The 21,087-nt window shown below is 51.0% G+C and overlaps 1 protein-coding gene across 5 annotated transcripts in view; it reads left to right on the forward strand.

The window, feature by feature from the left end:
- The window catches only part of PAX2 (paired box 2), a 76,245-nt gene extending 55,756 nt beyond the window's left edge, over nt 1-20,489 (forward strand). For 2 of the 5 annotated variants that reach the window (XM_063102310.1, XM_063102306.1), the window contains 5 exons: nt 881-1,056; nt 3,285-3,411; nt 17,495-17,596; nt 19,825-19,911; nt 20,349-20,425. In XM_063102310.1, the coding sequence (XP_062958380.1) occupies nt 881-1,056; nt 3,285-3,411; nt 17,495-17,596; nt 19,825-19,911; nt 20,349-20,425 (569 nt within the window). Of the gene's footprint in view, nt 1-880; nt 1,057-3,284; nt 3,412-17,494; nt 17,597-17,748; nt 17,836-19,824; nt 19,912-20,348 lie in introns of those variants that run through there. The other 3 variants (XM_063102305.1, XM_063102307.1, XM_063102309.1) reach the window with 2 other exon arrangements.
- Nucleotides 20,490-21,087: the final 598 nt, after the last annotated feature.

Genomic DNA, 21,087 nt, shown 5'->3' on the forward strand with positions numbered 1-21,087 from the left:
GGAGACAGGGGTCGGAGAGTGGGGAGAATGCCTGGGCAGAGCATGACAAGAGACAGCACAGACCAGCAGCCCCAAGGGAGCAAGCACTAATGTGGCGCCACCATGGCCCTGCCCTCATGGAGCAAGTCTCAGCTCCCTGTGGAGACCTGCAAGAGGAGCCAGGTGTCCAAGGAGCTGGCTCCTGATGCAGGCCTGAGCCAGAGTCCAGGACACAGACAGAAGCTGAGATGGCTGGCCAGGGCACAACAGCAGCCACCAGGGCCCCTCTGTCATCTTTGCCCAAGGAGGGCCCTACTGCTCGTGTGAAACCTGCTTTCCTTCTGCTCCCATCTCGGTGCTGGCCTGACCTGAGCAGAGTGCCTGGGCTTGGCTCTCAGAGCCCTTCCTCCCTCAGTGGTAAAGTTAATTACTTGACCCAGTCTTCATGTTACACTCAGCCTCGGAGATTTGATGATTTTCAACCCTTGGAATCAGTGGAACTGAAATTCATCTCGGAGCCAAGTTCAATTCTCCACAGGCTCAGTAATGCCAGTCTGAGACACCCAGCTCCTCCCCCGGGCTGACCCAGGCTGACGGACAGAAGGGAGTCCAGGAGAGCCATGCCCTGGGGAGATGGCCCCTGTGAGCTCCTCTGGCTCCACTTCTGCCCAGTCTTTCCTGATGTCCACACTGTGATCACTTCCCTTCTTTAGCCAGATCTCTGAGGTAGGGCCAACCTCCTGGGCCAGTGCCTGTGTCCTAGGAGCTGAGAGTAAGGGGTTCTAGCAGAGGTGCAAAGCCCTGGGGGCCAGAGCCAGGTACCCACCCCCTTTGCTCACTGCACTGTTCCTGTGCCTCTGCTGGCCTGGCGCTAACGCCTCAAGTATCATGTATTCTCCAGATGTGTCCGAGGGCTCAGTCCCCAATGGAGACTCCCAGGGTGGCGTGGACAGTTTGCGGAAGCACTTGCGAGCTGATACCTTCACTCAGCAGCAGCTGGAAGCTTTGGATCGGGTCTTTGAGCGTCCTTCTTACCCTGACGTCTTCCAGGCATCAGAGCACATCAAATCAGAACAGGTGAGGAAGTTCTCCACTTGCAGAAAGTGGAAAGGACTGGACAGAATGTGGCCTCTTGAGAACGTGCACACAAATGCCACATGCATACCCAGCACTGCATGTGTTACATGTGGGTGCATCGGGTGTGTGCTGTGCGAGCACGCTCACACAAGGGCATTGTGGTATAGTTAAGAAACATCATTATAGTATATAGCAATTAGAAATGATGAGTTCTGGGTTCAGGAGGATGGTCTGGGATAAATCTTATCCTCTTTCGAAGTGTCAGTTTCCCCATCTACAGAATGAAGGGCTTGGACGTGTGGTCTGTCAAGTCCCTTTCAGCTTTGCCATTCCATGGTTCTGGCATGGGGTACTCAGGAATGTCCTCTTGCTGTGTCCCTTGCCCAGGTCCTACAGAAAGTCTTGAAGTCTGTGGATCTCTTGTGCAGCTTCAGGAGGAGAGCCCATGTGTTCCTGCCTCCTGCTCCCCAATCTAGCCACCCAGTGTGACTCCAGACAGGCTGATGGTCTACTCCAACACCCAACATTTCCTGCAGACACAGAACAGACCAGAACACACATCACATCAGAAAACACACACTACAGAAACACATCTCCAACTCCTCACGTTTACCAGTGTGCGTGTGCTACACACCACCACCATCTGCCTGCTCCTCCCACCCCTCTTAGCCCACAGTGTGCACAGCACAGCCCCATCAGCCCCATAGAGCCAGTAGGGGTGCACCACCCCCCATCACCAGCTCTGCACACCTGCAGCACATCAGAATAGCCCCCAGCACACACAGTCAAACACAGGAGCATACATACTCCCATCCCTGCCACACGTGCAGCCCAGGTCAGGCCCACAGCTGCAGCACAACACAGCATGCTGTGCTTGCACATGCACAAACACATATTCACACACACGTACACCAGCACAGCCCCACAGGCTCCACTCAGCACAGTTCCACTCTAAGATTCCAACAACTCCCAGCCACTCATCCCGCCCGTCCTTTTATCCCATAAGCTGTTTGTCTTCATAAAACAAAAATCAAAAGTCTTTTTAAGGTGCCCTGAGCCATAAACCAACAAAGGAGGAGCCGGCCGAGGCGGGCGGCTCGGTGCACCCTCCCCGAGTCCCCGGCTGTATTACAATGAATAACCTTTATTTACTTTCATTAGACTATTAAACACCAGCACAGTCATTTTTCCCCCTGAAACTCGGAGCAGGGCCCATAAAGCAAATCCGAAGCCTAATTGAGTTCATTTTAATTTCTCTCCGATCACAGCGAATTACTCTGGTGATAAATCAGGGGGCAGCTTCACCCCCAGTAGAAGGCCTAATTTGCAGCTAATTACAAAACTGATTTCTACAGGAAGATCAATACGAGAAGGAATTGGAAATGACGAGGCAATCCTGTCCAGCCAGGGAGGGGAGGGGGCTCTCTGGGGGGGCCAGGAAGCGGAAGGGAAAAAAACGGACCCGAAAGAGCAGAAAATCAGTTTTAATTTAACGTAATATTAATCAGAGCAACTTTTCCTGCTTTGTGCAGACTCCTGGTCTGCCCAGCTCTGGGGTCTGGTTTGGCGGTGGCTGCAATAAAAACGCAATTACCCGAGTGTTTCGGGCAGGACGCTCTTTCAGAGTCAATGACTGGCCCCCTCCCACCCTTCTGTTAGCCATGTGGACTCTCCCCCTCCCCAATTTCATACCCCAGTGCACAGGCAGAGAGCGAGGGGCCCATGGGGCTGTCTTTGTTTGTTTTTAAAAAAGGGGCACCCGCACCCGATCAGCCAGCCCAGCAGTGCCAGGCTAGAGGCCCCACTCAGCCCTTCCCCCAGCTATTGCCTCTGCTGTCATGTCATGGTTCACCCCTCCTCCCCAAGGCTCCCCACCCCAGGGGGCCCTTAACACCCCAAGCTGCTCAGCAAGGGGATCCCCACTGCTACACTCTGTCCTTGGGACTTCTTAGGCAGAAGACACTACAGAAATGTAAAGGGTGCTGGGATAACCACCCAAAATGTCTAGGCCACACCTCCAGCTCCACCAAGTCAGGTCTACCCCCACCCACACAAAACTCTTCATCATATGCCAAGCCCACCCCTCCTGCAGTCCCCGCCCTCTGCCCGGCCATCTCCTTCCACCCCATCTGGGAGGGCTCCCTGTTCCTCCTCCCCATCTGCACACCAAGCCCTTTCTCTGTGTGTGCACATCAATAGAGAGCTGTCACTTTTCTCTCTCCTCCCAGGGGAACGAGTACTCCCTCCCAGCCCTGACCCCTGGGCTTGATGAAGTCAAGTCAAGTCTATCTGCATCCACCAACCCCGAGCTGGGCAGCAACGTGTCAGGCACACAGACATACCCTGTTGTGACCGGTAAGGGGGCTTCCAGGAGGGTGGGAAGCGGGTGCACCGCTTGCAGTGGGGGCACCTCTGCCCATTCCATCTGGGGCCCCGTGTGACAAGCAGGCCCCCTACCATGATATCTGTGGATAAAGTGAGCCTCCAAAAACCAGGGTGCTTCCTGCACAGATGAGTGCAGATGTGAGGAGAAAAAACTCTGGTCAGGGGGTCTGTGGGCTTCAGGCCCAGAAAGGCAGAGGCTGGGAGGGGCTGCTGCTGGCTCCTCCTGCCCACACTCTTGCCTCTGCCTTTGCCTTTTTTTTTTTTTTTTTTTATTCCTCTCGCAAGGTGCCCAGAATTATGAGGCTCGTGTTATGACGCACGCACTAGAATGCAGAAGGCAAATAGGCCAGGCTGGTGAGCATCCACAGGTGCCCAGGGTCCAGCCTCCATACTCCTGTGTCCTCCAGGCTCCTGGAGGACCTGCTTTCCTCTCCCTCCAGGTAGCATGTGTGGCCATGGTTTTGGGCTTTAGGGCATGGCACCCGACTCTGTGGAGTCATAGATGAGCACAGTGATTCCAGTCTTTCTCCTGCTTCCCCAGAGAAGCCACTGAGACCAAGGCTTGATTTCAAGGCTAGGGAGGGTCAGGACTGACCCACAGTCCAGTGCAAGGGGAGAAGTCACCATGCTTAGGAGCCCCCTTGGGTTAGGGGCAGCTCAGGCAGCTCGAATAGAAGGCTGAGATGCGGTGCAGGGAAGGCCAGTGGACGAAGCTCCAGGCTGCAGAGTTGCAGGCTACAGAGGGCGCCTGGCACTGCAGACGGGTTTCCGGGCCAGGAGATGCCCAAGTGGGAGAGACACACATTGAGGTGTTATTAAAATTCACCTAATTATTCTGGAGACACTAAAGCCAATGTGCCGTTTGTTCCTTGGGAGCCAGGATGATTGAGTAGGGTCTCAGTGGGGATTGGGAGACACTGAGGCGTTACCTGCCGAGTGAGGCAAGCGGAGGCGGCCTGGGGACCTGGCAGCGGGGCAGTGGCAAAGACAGGGAGCAGGCATGGCCCCGCTGTAGGATAGGGCCCTGGTTCTGACTTGAAGCTGATCTGAGCAGGCTCCTCTTGACCCTGAGATGGGCTGCAAGTGGCCACCTAGCCTCTGCCTGGGGGGCTTGGGAGAGCCCTGTTGTTAGCTTTCCCAGGTTCTCCTTAAGACGGTGTTCTGGTACAACTGTTTCCAGCCTAGGTGGCATTGAGCTCTTCAGCTGGGGAGTCAGAGGTCGCATTCTGGAAGTGTTGGAGATCTAGACTGGGCTTTTCAGAATGACGACCTTAGCTGGGGTCTCTGGGTAAGGACACAGCCTATGATCAAATGGCCCTGGGCATGAGCCCTTCTTGCCCAACTTGGAAGCTCTCTGACCTGCTGAATATTCTGGCTCAAGGCAGAGAGATGGTCCAGGCCAGGCCACCTTTCTCCTGATCTGCTGAGAGGGATTGTGGTCATTTGAGGCCCACCCCAGGCAGCTGTCAGATGAGAACCCAGGAGACTTCCCAGCTCGCTTTCCTGTGCTCAAAGCCACAGTCCAGAAGGCAGGGGCTTCTTGGGGTGGAGATATGGGTCTTCTGGGTAGGGATCCTGCAGCAGGAGATACTGGGGCTGGTGCAGAAAAGTGCCTCTACCTTGAGCAGCCCCCATCCTTCCCCCCCGCCCATGATCCTGGAACAGTCCCAGCTCAGCCTGGGAACATCTCCGGCTGATCCATCTGGATCCAAGTGTGAGAAAAGTTCATTTCAGACCCAGCTTGACATTCCCAGGTGGCAAGTTAGCACTAACATCTCAATCTGTATGCGACATTTCAATCAAGCGAGGAGTAACAAAAGCAGAACCATTAACATTCGGAGCTGTTCACCAGTGGTAATGACGGGGAAACTCGCTCAGAAACTGGAAATTACCAAAAAGAGAGAAGTGTGTGGAGAGGTGGGGGAGGGGAGGTGGGGGATGGGGGTAGAGAATGATTTTTCCACACTTAGGCCAAGATCCAATGTTTGGATTAATAGTGCCATTACTCGAGAAAGGGCTGCAGATTATGCTCATTCTTAAAATGTTTTTGCTGGCAATTAAACGGCTATAGTTATTGATCTTTGTTGATTTTATGTCCTCCTAATTTACATAATCTATTAAAGATGAATGATTCATGATGTGTTTATTATGGGGACAAACAGAATTTGCTGGAGGTACCATCAAGGTGAGCAACGGGGCATTGCCTGGAGACGTCATGGGCCATCTCAGTAGCAGGTCCAGAGTGCTGGCCCTCAGGCTAGGACTTTGTGGGAAGCAGAGAGCAGTGATGCAAGGAGAACAGGCACAGGAAAGGTGGCGTTTGGGTGAGTTCTTCTAGAAAGATGTTGGCATCTGTGAGAACTAGGCTCCAAGCAGGACTGGGATATGAGAGAGGCTGCTGGTGTATTTGTAGAAATTCTCCTCCAAGATTCTTGAGAAGCTTATTTTGTTGGAGAATATTAAGGGCTTAGATAAGGGAAGAAAAAGGGAGGCCCTTTTAGGTAGGTAAGTGATTCTGGGCAGGTGCGTGCTAAAGGTAAGAGAGCAGGGAGGTCACCTTGTGCCCACAGCCTGGCACATGTGTGCCAAGGTGTTCTTGGAACCCTCTTTATCCCCCACATCTCAGGCACCCAGCTCCTCCTCTTCCCCGAGGACAGGCAGCTGTGGCTGTAAACCCTAGGGGATGAGTACTGAGGAAACTGGTCCAGGAATGCCCTCACCCAACCTGAAAAGCCAGACCTTATTGATATTCCTGCCGCCTCCTGGCACTGGAGGCTGATTTCAAACTTCACCAGCCACTTGATGCAGCTGTTCCACAAGGTCAGGACTGAGAAGAGAGAAGAGCCCGCACTATTGTGTGAGGGGAGAGTGGGGCCCAGTGGGCCAGGACACAGCTAATCACATTGCAAGCTAGGGTGACTGCCAGAGGCCAGGGCTCAGCCCCACAGCCTCCCCCACCTTCCATCATGGAACCAAGGAGAGAGAAGGATTTTTCTGGGTAGTGTTTGCAAGTTCTGCCTTGATTTTAATTTCACTGCATCACAACTCAGCAAGCTGCCAAGTCAAGCTGGTTATTTAAATTTATCACCCACTTTCCCTTCCGCCGCTGGGCTGCTCTAGCTCAGCGGCATCTCTTCTCTCCAGCCCACAGCTCTAGGCTGCTGGTCTGGAACGGAGCCGAGTCTCTCAGGTTGGCTGGCTGTGGCTGGTACCTTCTACACCTTACCTCTCTAAAAGAACCCCTGGGGGCTGTCATCAACCTCTCAGTAGTCCCAGGGCCCTCGGGGTTGGGCCTCTGCAGTAAGGACTCTGGCTCCAACCAAGTGCTGGAGCCTCCATTCCTTAAACACTCCCATCACTGGTAGAAATGATAGTCCCTCTTCCCCATGGCTTCCTCACCTCCGCCTTCCGTCCCTGTGCCGGCTGGGGCTGCAGTGAGAGGGGAGCATGCAGAGACACTGGCAGTGATGTAGACTCAGGAGCAGAAGATGCTTCTGAGCATTTAGAGAGTCTCCTGGCCTGGTGAAAGTCCACCCTGAAGGAGAGAGCAGGCCCCCCACCTGGAGCCCAAATGGACAAAGGTGCTGGAGAAAGTCAGCAATCATGAAGCTAGCTCTATACTTACTCTAAAAGCCTAGAGACATGCCAGTCCCCGGGTGCCAAACTGAGCGGGCTTCACTGCCTCTCGTGGGCATCACCGCCAGGTGTTGGGAGAGTCTTGTGTGAGTGTAGTTCTCGCCACCCTCATTTTGGTCCCAAAGAGGTAACAGAAAAATGCAATGGATGTCCAGGAAGCAGGCAGGCTAAACTTACCAAAACCTAGCTGGATAAAACATAAGAACAAAAAATGTTAATACATAGCCAAACCTCACTCTGTAGTGCCAGAAATAGAGGGAAATGCAAGGCCAGAGCAGTATGTGAGAGACTGCTGGAGGTAGACCCTAACTGGGGAGGTTGGGGTTGTAACACACCAGTCAGGAGACATGACACTGGTTTTAGGAGAAGCAGGAAGTTAGAACTGAGTATGACCCCACATAAAGCCAGGAACAGAACAGAATGCTGTCCATAAAAAGGAAACACAAACTCATTTCAATGGCCCAGGGAAGCAAGTGAACGAGGAAAATGTCACCATGAGCAATGAAGACTCCAGGTCTGACCCTGAATGTGGGTCCAGATTTATACCATGACTATGTTACAGAAACTCCAAACCAAGAACTTACATAAAAATTTATCCAGCATAGTTACCCACTCAGAAACCCCAGAAAGAACGAATGGCAAACCTTCTTTGTAGAGACATTCTGCAATCCAGGGCACATGGAACGACCTCAGGGAGAAAAAATTCACCACTAAAGACAAGCTCATTACAAAAAATTACACACCTCATGTGAATACAACTATCATGAGGGGGAGTTATCAGAAGCAATAAGTAGGACAATTAACACCCCCAAGAACTGGAGATAATAGAGTAACCCCAAAGCACTATAAACTAAGCGTGTTTAATATTCTAAAAAAGATCAAAGTATGAGTTTTGTCTTTATCACCGATCCAGATCCCCAAGTCCCCTTCCTCACTACTGCTCAACAAAATCGTCAGATAATGGAGATCAAAAAGGGAAAAGAATGAAGACCACACTTTTAGCTTATTGTTTTGGGGTCTGGAGGCATGGAAAGAGCGCAGCCTCGGGCAACTCTGAAAGTAAAGCCTGTGCCTGGCTTATCCAAGCTCCAAGACTGCTAAGTTTCAGCAGAGAATCTTACCTTTTCTGTGGGAAAATGTCTGAACGTTAGAGAGCTAGAGACAGGGACAGTACTTGCCTCCCCAGTGGGCAGGGGCCTGGTTAGCTTCCCCACCCTGGCAGGGAGAAGGTGGTTTTATCCAAGAGCTTGGAAGAAACTTCTCTTATGCCTAGAAACTGCAGCTTTGAAGGAAGCTGTAACTAAGATCCAGGAGGAGATGTGGATGCTGCCCAAGAGGGATGTGCCCGAGGTGGGGAGAGGGAGCAGAAGATGCTGGGCCCCTGAAAGCTGGCAAATTTGAGCAGAGGTGGGGGAAGCCAGTGAACTAAAGTTCAAAGCTGAAAAGCAAGGGCTGGCCCCAGGGTCCTGGAGGCCAGTGAGAGCAGTGCGAGCTTAGCTTCTGAGAAAGGGTTGCTGACTCTTAGAAGTTCAGACTCCTTGCCCACATCTGAAATAGCCAGTGAAGTGGCCTTTTAGCAGATAGAGGTGTGGACCCTGGGAAACCTCCTCCTCCTCCTCAGGGAGGCCTGAGGATCTCCAGGAACTGCCTCTTTCCTGTAGTTAACAACCCCTTCCAATGCAACAGCACTTCCCTCCATAAAACAAACAGCTCGGCCCTTGGCCAGCCCCTCTGGGGGAGGAGAGGGCAATAAAGGCCAGAAATGTTTCTGAAGGAGGCTGGGAGTCTCCTAGTCTTGTCTGTCAGCTCAAAGCCCCTGATTAGCTGGAGGAATTTAGGGCACAGACATCAGAGTTCCTCTCCAACCTTGAAAGGAGAGGGCTAGGGCAACTTCAGACATGTGCCAAGTCAGAGAGGCCTTTGCTGCAGAGGCAAAACCAAGCCAGAGGGCTTCTCCTCAGCACCACAGGCCCTGGACCCCTCATTTAGGGTGAGAAGGCCCAAAGAAAAGAGGTTAGCCTTCTCCAAACATCCCTGAGGCCTCCAGCCACATCCCCAAGGACCTCCAGCCCCCAACCTTAGCTCTGATTTAATTATGGGAGCATTTCCATAGCAATGAGACATTGACAGATATGCAGGTGCCCTGAGCCTGCAGCCTAGAGAGTCATTGGATCAGGGTTCTTTCCTTTCCTCCTTTATCCAAACCACCTCTAGAGGGAAAGGATGTTGGAAAGAAGAGGCACTAACCCACTCTAGGGCTGGGAAGGTCAGGCCAAATTTGAGCAGAATAAGAGCTGTACCACCCCAATCTCCAGCCCCAAATCCCCATCTGCGTCTGTGCCTACCAGCCACCCAGCAGTGATTTCTGTGCTCTCCAGAAGGGTGCCATGGGCAGAAGCACATGGGCTGATAATGGGGCTGCAGAGGGGAGGGGAGTCATGGGGAGGATGAAGAAGGTATGAAGAATCTGGGAGTATCTTAGCAAAGATGTAGTTCTATGGTCTTCTAAACTGAGCTCGAACTGGCCCATCACCTTGGGCCTTTTCCCCCACCTTCTCTCTATCTCTTCCCTGCATTAATGAGACCCAAAAGGTGGTACATGCTAAATGGACTGTGCTTCTTCCTCCACAGTATGGTCTCATTGATTCATTCAGAGATCAGGGAGAATGGCCAGTCTAAATTTGAATAAAAAATGTTTCAGTTTTTCAATGATGTTCTTTATTTCAAATGCATATAGTAGCCAACCCAGGCTAAAAAAGGGTTGCCTAGTTAAGACCACTGACCACTGCTTTCATGATCAGATAGGTTATAGGGAACCTTTCAGCTGCAGTAGATGTTGTTTAGAGATGCTTGGGGTGTCCCAAAGGGGAGTTCTTCAAAAGGGGTCTCCCAGCACTATGCTTGTTTACTATATTATTTGGCACTTTCTAAGAAGAAAAGGTTGGCTGAGTCAAAGCAAAGTCAATCAATCCAACCTTTTCCTAATGATCAGAAATCCTAAATAGTGGTGTCCCAGTGAATGTTACAGGTATACACTGGGACCAAGGGCTCAGAAATGTCCTGGTGGCCTCAAAGAGACCTAGGCAAGACCTAAAAACCTACCTCCCTCCCCACCCCCCCAACAGCCAACCACCCGCAAGGTGACAGGAAGATCCCCCACTCCTTCCCCAGGGTGATCAGAATCCTTTCTTCCCCGACTCTTAGCTGTAATGTAGCCTCAAGAAAAACAAGCCAGTGCTTTCTTAACCCTGAGCTTTGGGAGGCAAGCTCTGCCACTATTGTCACTTCTGAGAGGGCTTTGCGTGCCTTCAGCCTGGAATCCTCCCCTCTCCTCCCCGGTGGTGGCGGCTGGGCTGGCAGGCAGGGAGGGAGGAAATCCCGCGGGCGGCTCGGAGAGCAGCCTAATGCTCCAGCAGCTTAAGTGGCCGTTTTCCTTGGGATTAGGGTTTCACTTACACAGAGCGCCTGAAAAACGCTGTGCTTTCGGAAGGATTAGAGCTGACAATTCAGTGCTCTCAGAGAACAAAATAAAGCCGGAGAGGAACTGGGAGACCCGGAGTATCAGGAGACTGTGCAAACAGGCTTAACCTCTGCCCACCCAGCAAGAGGGTCTCTCATGCTCTGAACCCATCAGTGAGCCTGGGCCCAACCTCCTAGGTGCCAGCACCTACCCGACTCCAGTCTTCACCTGTGGTTTGCTAATGAGGAGACAGAACATGCAGTGTAGGGAAGTGAACTGAGGAGAGGACTGGAGATGTCTTCCCCTCTCCCTGAGCCTCAGTTTCCTCCTCTGTAGAATGAGGGAATTGGACTAAAAGATAACCAAGTTCCCTTTCAACCCTTTGAAAATGTGATTCTCCCCAAAATTCCCTAGTCTTATTTCAGGAACCCGAGGCTGCCACTGAATTAGAAGGATACCACCTCCCGTGGGGCTCTGGGCTGGACAGGGCAGTGTGTCTGGAGGAGGAGGGTGGGAACAGCATGGCTGGTCGTGTCCAGGTGGGTGGCTGTCGAGGTGCAGACCTCACTGAGCCCGTGCAGATCTGGGCAGCATCTCTGACTAGGATACACCAGGGATTAAAGGTCCAGCTGTCAGTAGGAGGTAAGCTCAGCCAGGAGAGCAGCCGCCCTGAGCCGCGGGCACAGCCCCCTCTGCTGGAAACTGCAGCAGGCAAGCCTCAGGCTGAGTGTGGGCCAGGACAGTACCTGGGGCTAGGGGCCCTCACACAGGCACCTCCACCCCAGAGGACAAATCTCAGGAGTATATGGAAACCTGGGAAATAAGAAATAAAATGAAATATGTAGAGAACTCTTTCCCTCTCCTTTGAAAACATCTTTTACAGATTTAAAGTGTGTTACTTGGGTGTATTATGTCTAACTCGGATTGGTCATAAAGTGATCATAATTGGTATAGTAAATGTAAAGATACAATTTATTTAGGCAGTAATTACAAATTTAATAACTGTGTATTCTTGTAAGTATTATAAATGCTTGTGTCCAGGGCAGGCACAGACTGCCAGCCTTGAAGAAATCTAATGTCTTCATTTCGCTACCTTATGAGAAACAGAGAAAACTTGAGGATAGGATAGTAAAACAAGAGTTATGTTTTCTGGCCTTAGGGTCCTCCACAGTGTCAAGTGGATAGCAAAAGTGCTCATTTTCAGAGAAAGATGCTGAGGAAAAGCATCTCTGAACTCATTGAGTATAACTTTTGCTGTATAAATCTATGTCTAATAAGTCTCATCTGAGCCATCACTAGCAGCAGTTTCTGCTACTTTGGTGGCTTCCTCTTTATTATTTCCTTGGTCTTCTGAATGCTGACATTTTCCTTGACCTGAGATAAGCCTCCCTGCGACTTCACATGTTATTTCGATGTTCTTTGAATGATCTTATTTATTGGTACAGTTCAAGTAGTTGCAAACAAATCAATGTCTTATGCCAAAGAACAGAGGTTCTTTTTTTTTTTTAACAAGAAGTGCTTATTAATCTTTGAGCCATGAATACTTGAGAATATGATAAAAGTCATATAATATCTACCCAGAAAGATATGCACATATAATATCTATAATGTTTTATGTATTGCTTTATATGGATCTTATGAAGTTCATCTATGGGGTCCTATGGGATGAGGGTACCCCCATTTAAAACCCCCACTGTAGAAAATGAAAGAAGCTGAAACGCAAGAAACAAGAAGTGACAAGATGTTCTGTTAAAGGAAGGATTAGCTTAGCATGATCCCAGGTTGCTTTCCTGGACCAAATAACCTATCTATTTTCTGGGTCTACAATATTTGAGAATATCATTCCAGAATCAATTCCCAAGTAGGCTGCTTATTCTGTAGGCCAGGTTTTGCCATCTTCTAGCTGTGGAGTCTTGGACATAACACTTAGCCCTTCTGAGTTTCAGTTTCTCATCTACAGAATGGGGATTAAAAAGTGATCAAGACCATAGTTTTGATTATGAGGATTAAAAGAGATAATAGATAAAAAGTATTAAGGACGGTACCTAGTGTATAGTACGTGTTCAATGAATGCTAGCTAGTCCAGGTGCAAGTAGAAACACAACTCTGCCCTTGAACCTGAGACCTGACAATTAAAGTAGCACAAATTATCTGATGGCTAAAATTTTCCAATTTCTTAATAAAGTCTTTTACTTTGCTTTGCTCTGTACTTGTAAGAGGAGCTGCACTTAGATTCTCCAAAACAGTTGATTTGATCTGGCCCATTTGGTAAGGAATGTCTGACAAAAGTGCACTGTCTGATTCCAATGCAGTGATTGCTGTAGAAATTGGCTTTAGAATCTTCAGGGACTTCTGCAGTTGAACTGAGAAGACATCCTCATCAAGTACAGTGCTTCTAACACTTCTGGGTACTTTAAGATCCTCCACTACTACTGTTTCTTGAAGGGCCTCTTTGTTTTTTAGAAAACTCTCAAAGGAGATTAATTCTCCACCCCATGGAGTTTTACTACAGACTTTCAGTGTCAGTATTTTATTCTCTGTGTTCTTTTTTTCTTGCCTCCTCTTAATGACAGCTGTGACTGTATGAGATTTTCCTTGTCAGATGACTTCTTTTGCCTTTCTTTGGCTCTTTTTGGGGAGTATCTGGCTTCATGTTATCATTAAAAGGCAGTGTGGCATAGACATGACTTCAAACTTTGGCTCTGTCATTTACTAGCAGTGTTGCCATGAGAAAGTCATTATGCCTCTCTGTGCTTTGTTTTCTCACCTTTAAAACAAGGAAGTTAAGGGGGTGGCCAGTTAGCTCAGTTGGTTAGAGCACACTGTTGAAACACCAAGGTCAAGGGTTTGGATCCCTATACCAGCTAGCTGCCAAAATAAATAAATAAATAAATATTTTAAAAAATAATAATAAAACAAGAAAGACTGATCATCTGGAAGCCTCTTTCATCTTTAAAAACTCTGTAACCTTAGAAACCAAGTATCCGACAAGTAAATGTTAAAATAATAAAAAAAAAATTGTTTTAAACAAGAAAGCAAATATCTGACATTAAATGTCCATTCTCTTATAGCAATATATAGGTTTTTATCCATTTGTGATTCCTGGTGCTGTTTTTATGTTACTGGCATTGTCCATGAGCAAAGCAAATGCTTTACTGCTTCCTGTCTCCTGTCGGATGGCACATATTTTAGAACTGATGTATTCTGCCATGTAGCTGTTTTCTCCTTTTTCTGTGCTTTTGCTTGTGGTGTAAAGGAGGTAGCTGTACTGTCTTACAGTTTTAGAGTCCGTCTCCACTCCCATTTGTCCATCCATCTATAGTACTGCAAGGCCCCGCGCTCTGTCGATTCTTCTTTGTACAGATTCTATTACCCATTCACATTCTCTCACTAAAAGAGGCTTGCTCAAAGAATGCTGCTGGGCAAATGGTATGACAGTCTTAGTAATTTGAAAACTTCCTGCAGTATATGTTTTCCATTATTGACAATGGTGTTCCAAAAGAATATATGGCTCTGGTAAGAGTTTGGTCAATTTTTTCCTGCTCCTCAGGTGTCACCTGTGTACTAATGAAGCCATTGGGAGCACTTTGTATGCAGTGACTTGCACCTTTGTTGGCTCAGGGGTCCTGAACAGGCACCTCTTTACGGTAATACTGACGTTATAGAACCTGCAGCAGCAGGAGCACAGCCGTACATAGAACACTAGGAAACTTGCATGCTTTTTCTTCATCATGGGCCTCTTCTCCCACATCTTTAAAATTTCTGCATGGCATGTCCCAGATTCTGTTTCATTAAATAGAATTTTGAAATATGTCTAACAATTCAGCAGGTGACTTGCAGCATGCAAAAGTTTCTACATGCTGGGAGTTGGCCTTACCATTTTGAAAGAGAGAAAGCCAGTGGAAAGAAACTTTGCAATAGGACTGCCTCTGGGTCAGCTGGAAACACTTTTCTAGTCATCCAGCCTTTCTTCTCTCCTGAAACTAGGTAGGAGATTATGTGACAAAATCTTAGATTATGAGGAATTCATGTCTGACAGGTTGTGGGAACCATGCAGCTGAAAACCAGAATTCCTGTTTATTAAGAAAGAGGCATACTCCTCTTCCTGGCTGTTTGTAGATGTTAAGATCACTTGGCCAGGAGGAATTGGATTTCTATATCTTTCTAGCTTCAGAACCTCTCCATCTTCCCTAACTCATCTCTGTCTTGGGCCTTTTTGACCAATAAGTGCCATATTATTAATCTCTCTAGGAATTGATAGATATTGTCTACTTCAGGTTCGGTCCACTGAGAAATGGTGAGGAGCAGTGCACCTTTTATTAACAATAGAAATCAATGAAAGGAAACCCACAACAAAGCAAATACAGAATCTTTCTTCTATCTCTCTGGGAGTCGAAAGTGATCTCTTGTTTGGCAGTTCTACCCTGTTTGTTCTTGAGTTTGAGGAAATACAAGGTATCAACTACATTAGATAGTTGTAGAGGAAAGTCATTCCACTGCATGATAAAGGTGAGTTATAATGAGTCCCTCAAGTAAATCTCTCATCATCCTATAAAAATTCAGAATCTATTGTTTAAACTGTTTTTATTTTGTTTTTAAAAATCAGATTTAAATATTTACGTTTTGTCCCAGCCTTTCCCTCTGTAAAGGAGAACAACATACAAGTATATGAAACAATTAGAAAGTAATTATAACCCATCAGGAATTGGCTGTAAATGCAATAGCGATAGAGAATTTATCCACAAGTATTTATTGAACATCTACTGTATTCTCAACTATGCAGTATAGAGCAGAAGATGGGTCCTGCCCTTGGGTCATTTATGATCTGTTTGAGGAAGCTCCACGATGTGAAACAACAGTGCTGATGCATTATGAAACATAACGACATGGTAAACTGTGGAGCACACATGCAATGGAAATTTGGAAGAGAGAAATTTCTCTGATGGGTAGAATGGTATGGATTTTAAGTCTTGAGCTGGAAGGAGAGAGAAACTATGAATAAGGAAGAAGAAAAGGTCATGGCAACAGCACAGGAGTTTTACAACACCCAAGCCAGTGAAAACAGTCAAACTAAACCAGGAGGAGTGAGAATCAGCCCTGAGAAAGTTGGGTGGAGAGAGTACCTGGGAGGCTTTGAAAGCCTGCAAAGTTTCAGTTCAAACTGTAGATTACAGGGAATTTATGATGGTTTTTACAAGGAAAGTGGTGTGATGAAAGCAATGTTCCATGAGGACTAACCAAGCAGCGACATTTGGGTTAGACAAGAAAGAGAAGAATGTGGAAGTAGGGGATACAAGCAAAAAAAAAAAAAAAGCCAACTGTTGTGGCAAACCAAGGGCAGGTGCTTAGGAGCTGAGCTGTGAAGGTGCTGGAAGAACTTGAAATAGGGCAGATTTAACAGATATTGTTAAGGAGAATTAACAGCACTCGGTGACTGACTTCATATAGAGGAGGAGAAAGAAAGCTGTGAAGAAGGGCTCCAAAGTTTCTGACCGTATGGTCTTCAAGAGAACTTCAGTAGAACTAATTTGGGGGGAAGATGAATCTGTTCTTTTTCCTGTTAGGTTTGAGGTGACAGTGGGACAGCTAATGAGAATGTTCAGCAGGCAGCTGGAAATGCAAAAACCTGAGCAGTACCTGTGTATACTTAGGGAAGGATGAATTGCTCAGACGTGTCAAGGTAGGGGTAAGGAAACTCATACATCTCAGGAATGTAGGAGATGAGTTCATCTTCAAGGTGGGGGTGGCAAAGAGAGAGAGATGCTTTGGAATAGCCATCGGGAGGATGATGACTAGGGCCCAAGTGATGAAAAGAAAACGAACCAGGCCAGGTATGCATGGTTCTGTGACTTCCCCCAAACACACCTTGCCTTCCCAGGGTTGGACAGAGACATTAGAGTGGTAGAGTGGCACTAGCTGGCAAGGAGGAGAAGGGGAATCTGCAGGGGATAAATGGGGACCAGAAGATCCAGAAGAGAATAAAGCAGTGTCTAGGATTGGGAGTATGGGAGAGGCAAAAAGACAAATTATTGTTCTTAGAGATTGGAGCATGCTAAATTGCAAAGAGAGGTAGCAATGGAGGGGCAGGCAAGGAAGGGAGGTGAGTTGTGTACAGCTGTGTTCCAGCAGAAGTCTGTGGACCAGGGGTATCTCCCCAATATTGACTTGCTTTGCCTCCACTCCAGGACCCAGCTAAGGAAAGCACTGCCTCCCACCCTCCAGGCTCTAGCTTATAGAGGCCTCCAGAGACAGAAGTCCAGAAGCTGGTGGGGGGAGCAGATTTTGCTCATTGATCTGATCCACTTGCATGTTGGCTCAGAGATCCTGATTCACTTCAGGGATGTTTTGTGTCACTTAAATGCCATAAACACTAACAGCAAAATGGCCCACTGGCTGCCCCCTGATCTCCACACCTGCCAGGCCCAGCACCTGCAGCTACACTTGGAGAGGATAAGGAATACACATCAGCCCCTGTAGGGGTGGTGGTTGTATGTCCTCCAAGCCTGAAGGAAAGATGGTATGTTAGGGAGAGGAGAGGTAAGCAAGATGACAGAGGTCCATTTGGCAACTGGAGAGACCACAGCTGAATATCTTGCTGAGAAGCAGGAGTAAAACCAGGTCATCTCCCTCCCATCTCTATCTGGGTTTGGAATGCAGAGACATGGGCAAAGGCAGACACACACACACACAAATGCACAGAGAGACACAAAGAGCTACACAGAACAAGGGTGCATACACACAGCTGATGGTAGACACAGACATTTAGGTAACAAGCTTAGACACATGAGAAGGCACATCTGGACCTGCTCGTTCAGGTACAGGGCTGGCATATGTCCCCCACACGTCTGCTTAGAGCTCTTTTCTCTCTAAGAGCTTCCTTCCCATGGAGTACCCTAGTGTGAGTAGAGTCAGGCCCCTCTCTTCCAGGCCTCACCCTTCCCCTTTGTGTTTTTCCAGGTCGTGACATGGCGAGCACCACTCTGCCTGGTTACCCCCCTCACGTGCCCCCCACTGGCCAGGGAAGCTACCCCACCTCCACCCTGGCAGGAATGGTGCCTGGTAGGTGACAATGTTGCAGCTGCCTATTCTAGGTGGGGACAACTAAATTGTGGGTGAGCTGCTGAGTGGTCTGTAGTCTGAGGCTGGGGTGGGCGGAGACCCAACATCCCCTCTCTGCAAAACACCGCTATTCTGTCCCTCTCTCTCCCTAGAGGCTGCAGTTGGTCCCTCATCCTCCCACATGAGCAACCGAGGGAGGAAGCTTAGAGAAGCGCCCCCTTGTGTGCAACTCACTGCATGTCATGGCCCCTCCACACCCACCTACCCACCCAAGCCTGTGCCTAAGGAGCACTCAGCCTCAGCTCCGCCCTCAGTGCCCCAGCCCACCCCAGACAAGCTGACACTGCTTGAAGAGCCTGCCCTGGTTTCCATGGAAACTTGGAGCCAGGAACCATTTCCAGGGGCATGTCAGTCACTCAGACAAAACCACCCTGGTCCACACCAAGCCATGGGGGAAGACCAATATGGAGAAGCAACTCCAATCCAGAGAGGAGGGAGCTAGTCCCTAAGAGTAAGGAAGGACTATGGCAGGAACCGGAGAGACTTTGGCTTCAGAGAGACAAGCTAGAACACCCCCACATCTTCTCAGAGGAACCCAGGCCCTCATTGCTCCTCTAGGGCTCTGACCCATCCCTTGCCTGACAGGGGTTGGGTTTGGGCTGTGTGGGTCAGAGAGGCAGAGCTTGATTTAGGTCTGGTGACTGTAGCGGAGGTTGTGCTACCCCCAAAACCTCACCCCAGATTGAAAGCAGGGCTTGAAGCCAAAGAGTCCAAGTTCCTTTTTGCATAAACACCAAAAAACTTTTGTCTTAAAAATGGTAAGACTCACTTGGCCTCCAACCCACTCCCTCTGCCACTTTCTTATGTGTCCTTTCCCTGAAGCCCAACTCTCCTCGGTGGGAGGAGAGGGGGAGGATAGAGAAGGGTGACTGGCCCCACCCATCCAGGGACAGCCCTGGGTATGCAGAGCTTGGGGTGGGGACCATGGCAAAGAGGGCGATTGCTGCAGGGTGTTATGGAATAGGGGCTGCAGGGAGCTAGAGGTGGGGGTGAAGGGATTCCTGCCAAGGTTTGGGGAGGGGAAATAGAAGCATTGTTGGGGCAAGGAGATTCTTTGGGAGAAGGTCGCAGCAGAGAGCTGGAGGCTGTGGAGGCTGGAGGATTGAGGATGTCTTAGAGAGGTGGGGGTGAGGGAAGAGTGGGGAGGTGGGGATGAGGGGAGCCGCAGAGAGCTCATGGTGGCAAGGGGGGAGTCGTTAAACAGAATCTAGTGCTGATGAGGAAATTACACTTGTTTCATTAGCGATGGGGAAGGAGATAGCTCAGTTCCTCTTGGTCACAGTTGAGCTCAGAAGCTCATTATCCTGCTGCACGCATGCTTTCCCTCCTCGTCAATAAACAGGCTTTCCAGTGGCTGCATCCCCCACCCCCACCCCGGCTCCCTCTCAGAGAGGGGCCCCTTCTCCTCTACTTAACCCGCGGTTAGGGATCACTGTAAACAGTCTGGGGTCATCACACAGGAGAAAGGGCGAGGGGGAAACCCGGAGGCCTGGCCTTTCTCCCGCGGAGGGAGGGAGGCAGCTTCCGACGGCTCCCAGTCCACGGGGCCCTCCGCTCACCGCTCGCCAACCAGCGGGCAATCCGCCTGGTTCCCTCCGCCTCCTGCCCCTGCCGCGGGGCCACTTACCCAACCTCTTGAGGGAAAGACGGGAGGGGGTGTTCCCCAGCAGAGCCCAGCCCCTTGCACTGGCACCGCGCTGAGATGCCATTCTTATAACTTTCTGGGACAAAGTGTCCCAAGGGCCTTTCGTCGCCATCCTCCCCCGCTTCCTAGAACCGCAGTGTCCACTAATAAAGGCCCTTGGGCCTCAACGCCGTGGGGTGGGTGGTCCCGGATCCAGGAAAAAAAAAACCTTCCTGGTGGCCCCGAGCACCTCCGTTGCGGAACCCCGGGCGGGCACCCGGTCCCGGCTCCCTCCACGGGGGCGTGCGAGGCGCCGTCGGTGCTTCCCAGCTCCCCCGAGCTCTCGCTACGCGGATCCCATGGATTGCCCCACCTCCGCCCAGTCCGCGCTCCCGCACCCGACATTGCCCTCTCCTCGGCATCTGCACCTTGAGGGGATGGGAGGCCTGGGGGGACTGGGAGGACTAAGGGAAGCCGCTGGCCGGGCTCGTCAGTCCGCCCCGGCGTGCGCGTGCCTAATCCTCGCTCCGCCATCCTCTTGCAGGAAGCGAGTTCTCGGGCAACCCGTACAGCCACCCCCAGTACACCGCCTACAACGAGGCTTGGAGATTCAGCAACCCCGCCTTACTAAGTGAGTACGCCACCTGGCTGGCCGGCGACCCAGCGCGCCCGCCCGCTTGCCCGCCAGCTCGGCCGTGCAGTTTCCGACCTCTGGATGCGCGGCGGGGCCGGGGGCCAGGCTCGTTAGTGCAACACTGAAGTGCGGGGATCCCTGGAGGACGCCCGCGCCAACCCCCCCTCCCCCCCAGGGTCGTTGGAAGCCTCTGCGCCGCCCTCGCCCTCGGACCCCCTGGAGGGTGCGCAGCCAGGCGTCACTGATCGGGTCCCTCTCCCACCCCGTGAACGCAGAGCGCTCTGAGGGGGAACGGCCCTGCGGCCCAGCCAGGGTCTCCCCGCCCGGATCCCGCCGGACCCCAGACCCGGGGAGGTCTTTTCTTTGCTTTTCTTTCCTTTTTTGTTCTGTTTGTCCTCTCACCCGGCCCATTCTTCTCCTGTGTTAACTTCCAGGTTCCCCTTATTATTATAGTGCCGCCCCCCGGGGCTCCGCCCCTGCCGCTGCTGCCGCTGCCTATGACCGCCACTAGTTACCGCGGGGACCACATCAAGCTTCAGGCCGACAGCTTCGGCCTCCACATCGTCCCCGTCTGACCGCCCACCCCGGAGGGAGGGAGGACCGACGCGACGCGATGCCTCCTGGCCACCGCCCCAGCCCCACACTCATCCCAGGACCCCCGCAGCCCTTCACGTCACCCCGTCAAAGCCCCGACAGGACGGGTGGAGCCGCGGGCGGGACCCCCAGGCCCGGGCCCGCCGCCCCCAGCCCCGCCCGCCGCCCCTCCCCGCCTGCCTGGACCGCGCGGCGCAGCGAGGAAGGTCCGGCCCGGCTGTCCCCGGCCTCCCGCGAGCCGGCCCCGCAGCCGACCAGCCGCGCGCGCCGGGTGCATTTCTGTGACACACAATCAGCGCGGACTGCAGCGCGGCCCAGCCCCGGGGCAGCCCGCCTCGGACGCTCGGGCGCCGGGAGGCTTCGCTGGAGGGGCCGGGCAGAGGAGATGAAGAGCAAAACGACGTTCTGCAGAAGGAGGAAGAGCTCCCTGCCGAACCCTCGGGAAAGTTCCTTCCCCTGCGCCGGCCAGGCCGCCCCCGCCTTCCGGGTGTGCCTGCCACAGAAGGTGGAATGGGGACGTGGTGGTCGGGCTCCAGTGACGGGGTCTGGGGGCGTCAGGTCTTTCCAAGGTTGGGACCC

This window comes from Cynocephalus volans, chromosome 7 (assembly GCF_027409185.1).
Source record: "Cynocephalus volans isolate mCynVol1 chromosome 7, mCynVol1.pri, whole genome shotgun sequence".
Taxonomy (NCBI): domain Eukaryota; kingdom Metazoa; phylum Chordata; class Mammalia; order Dermoptera; family Cynocephalidae; genus Cynocephalus; species Cynocephalus volans.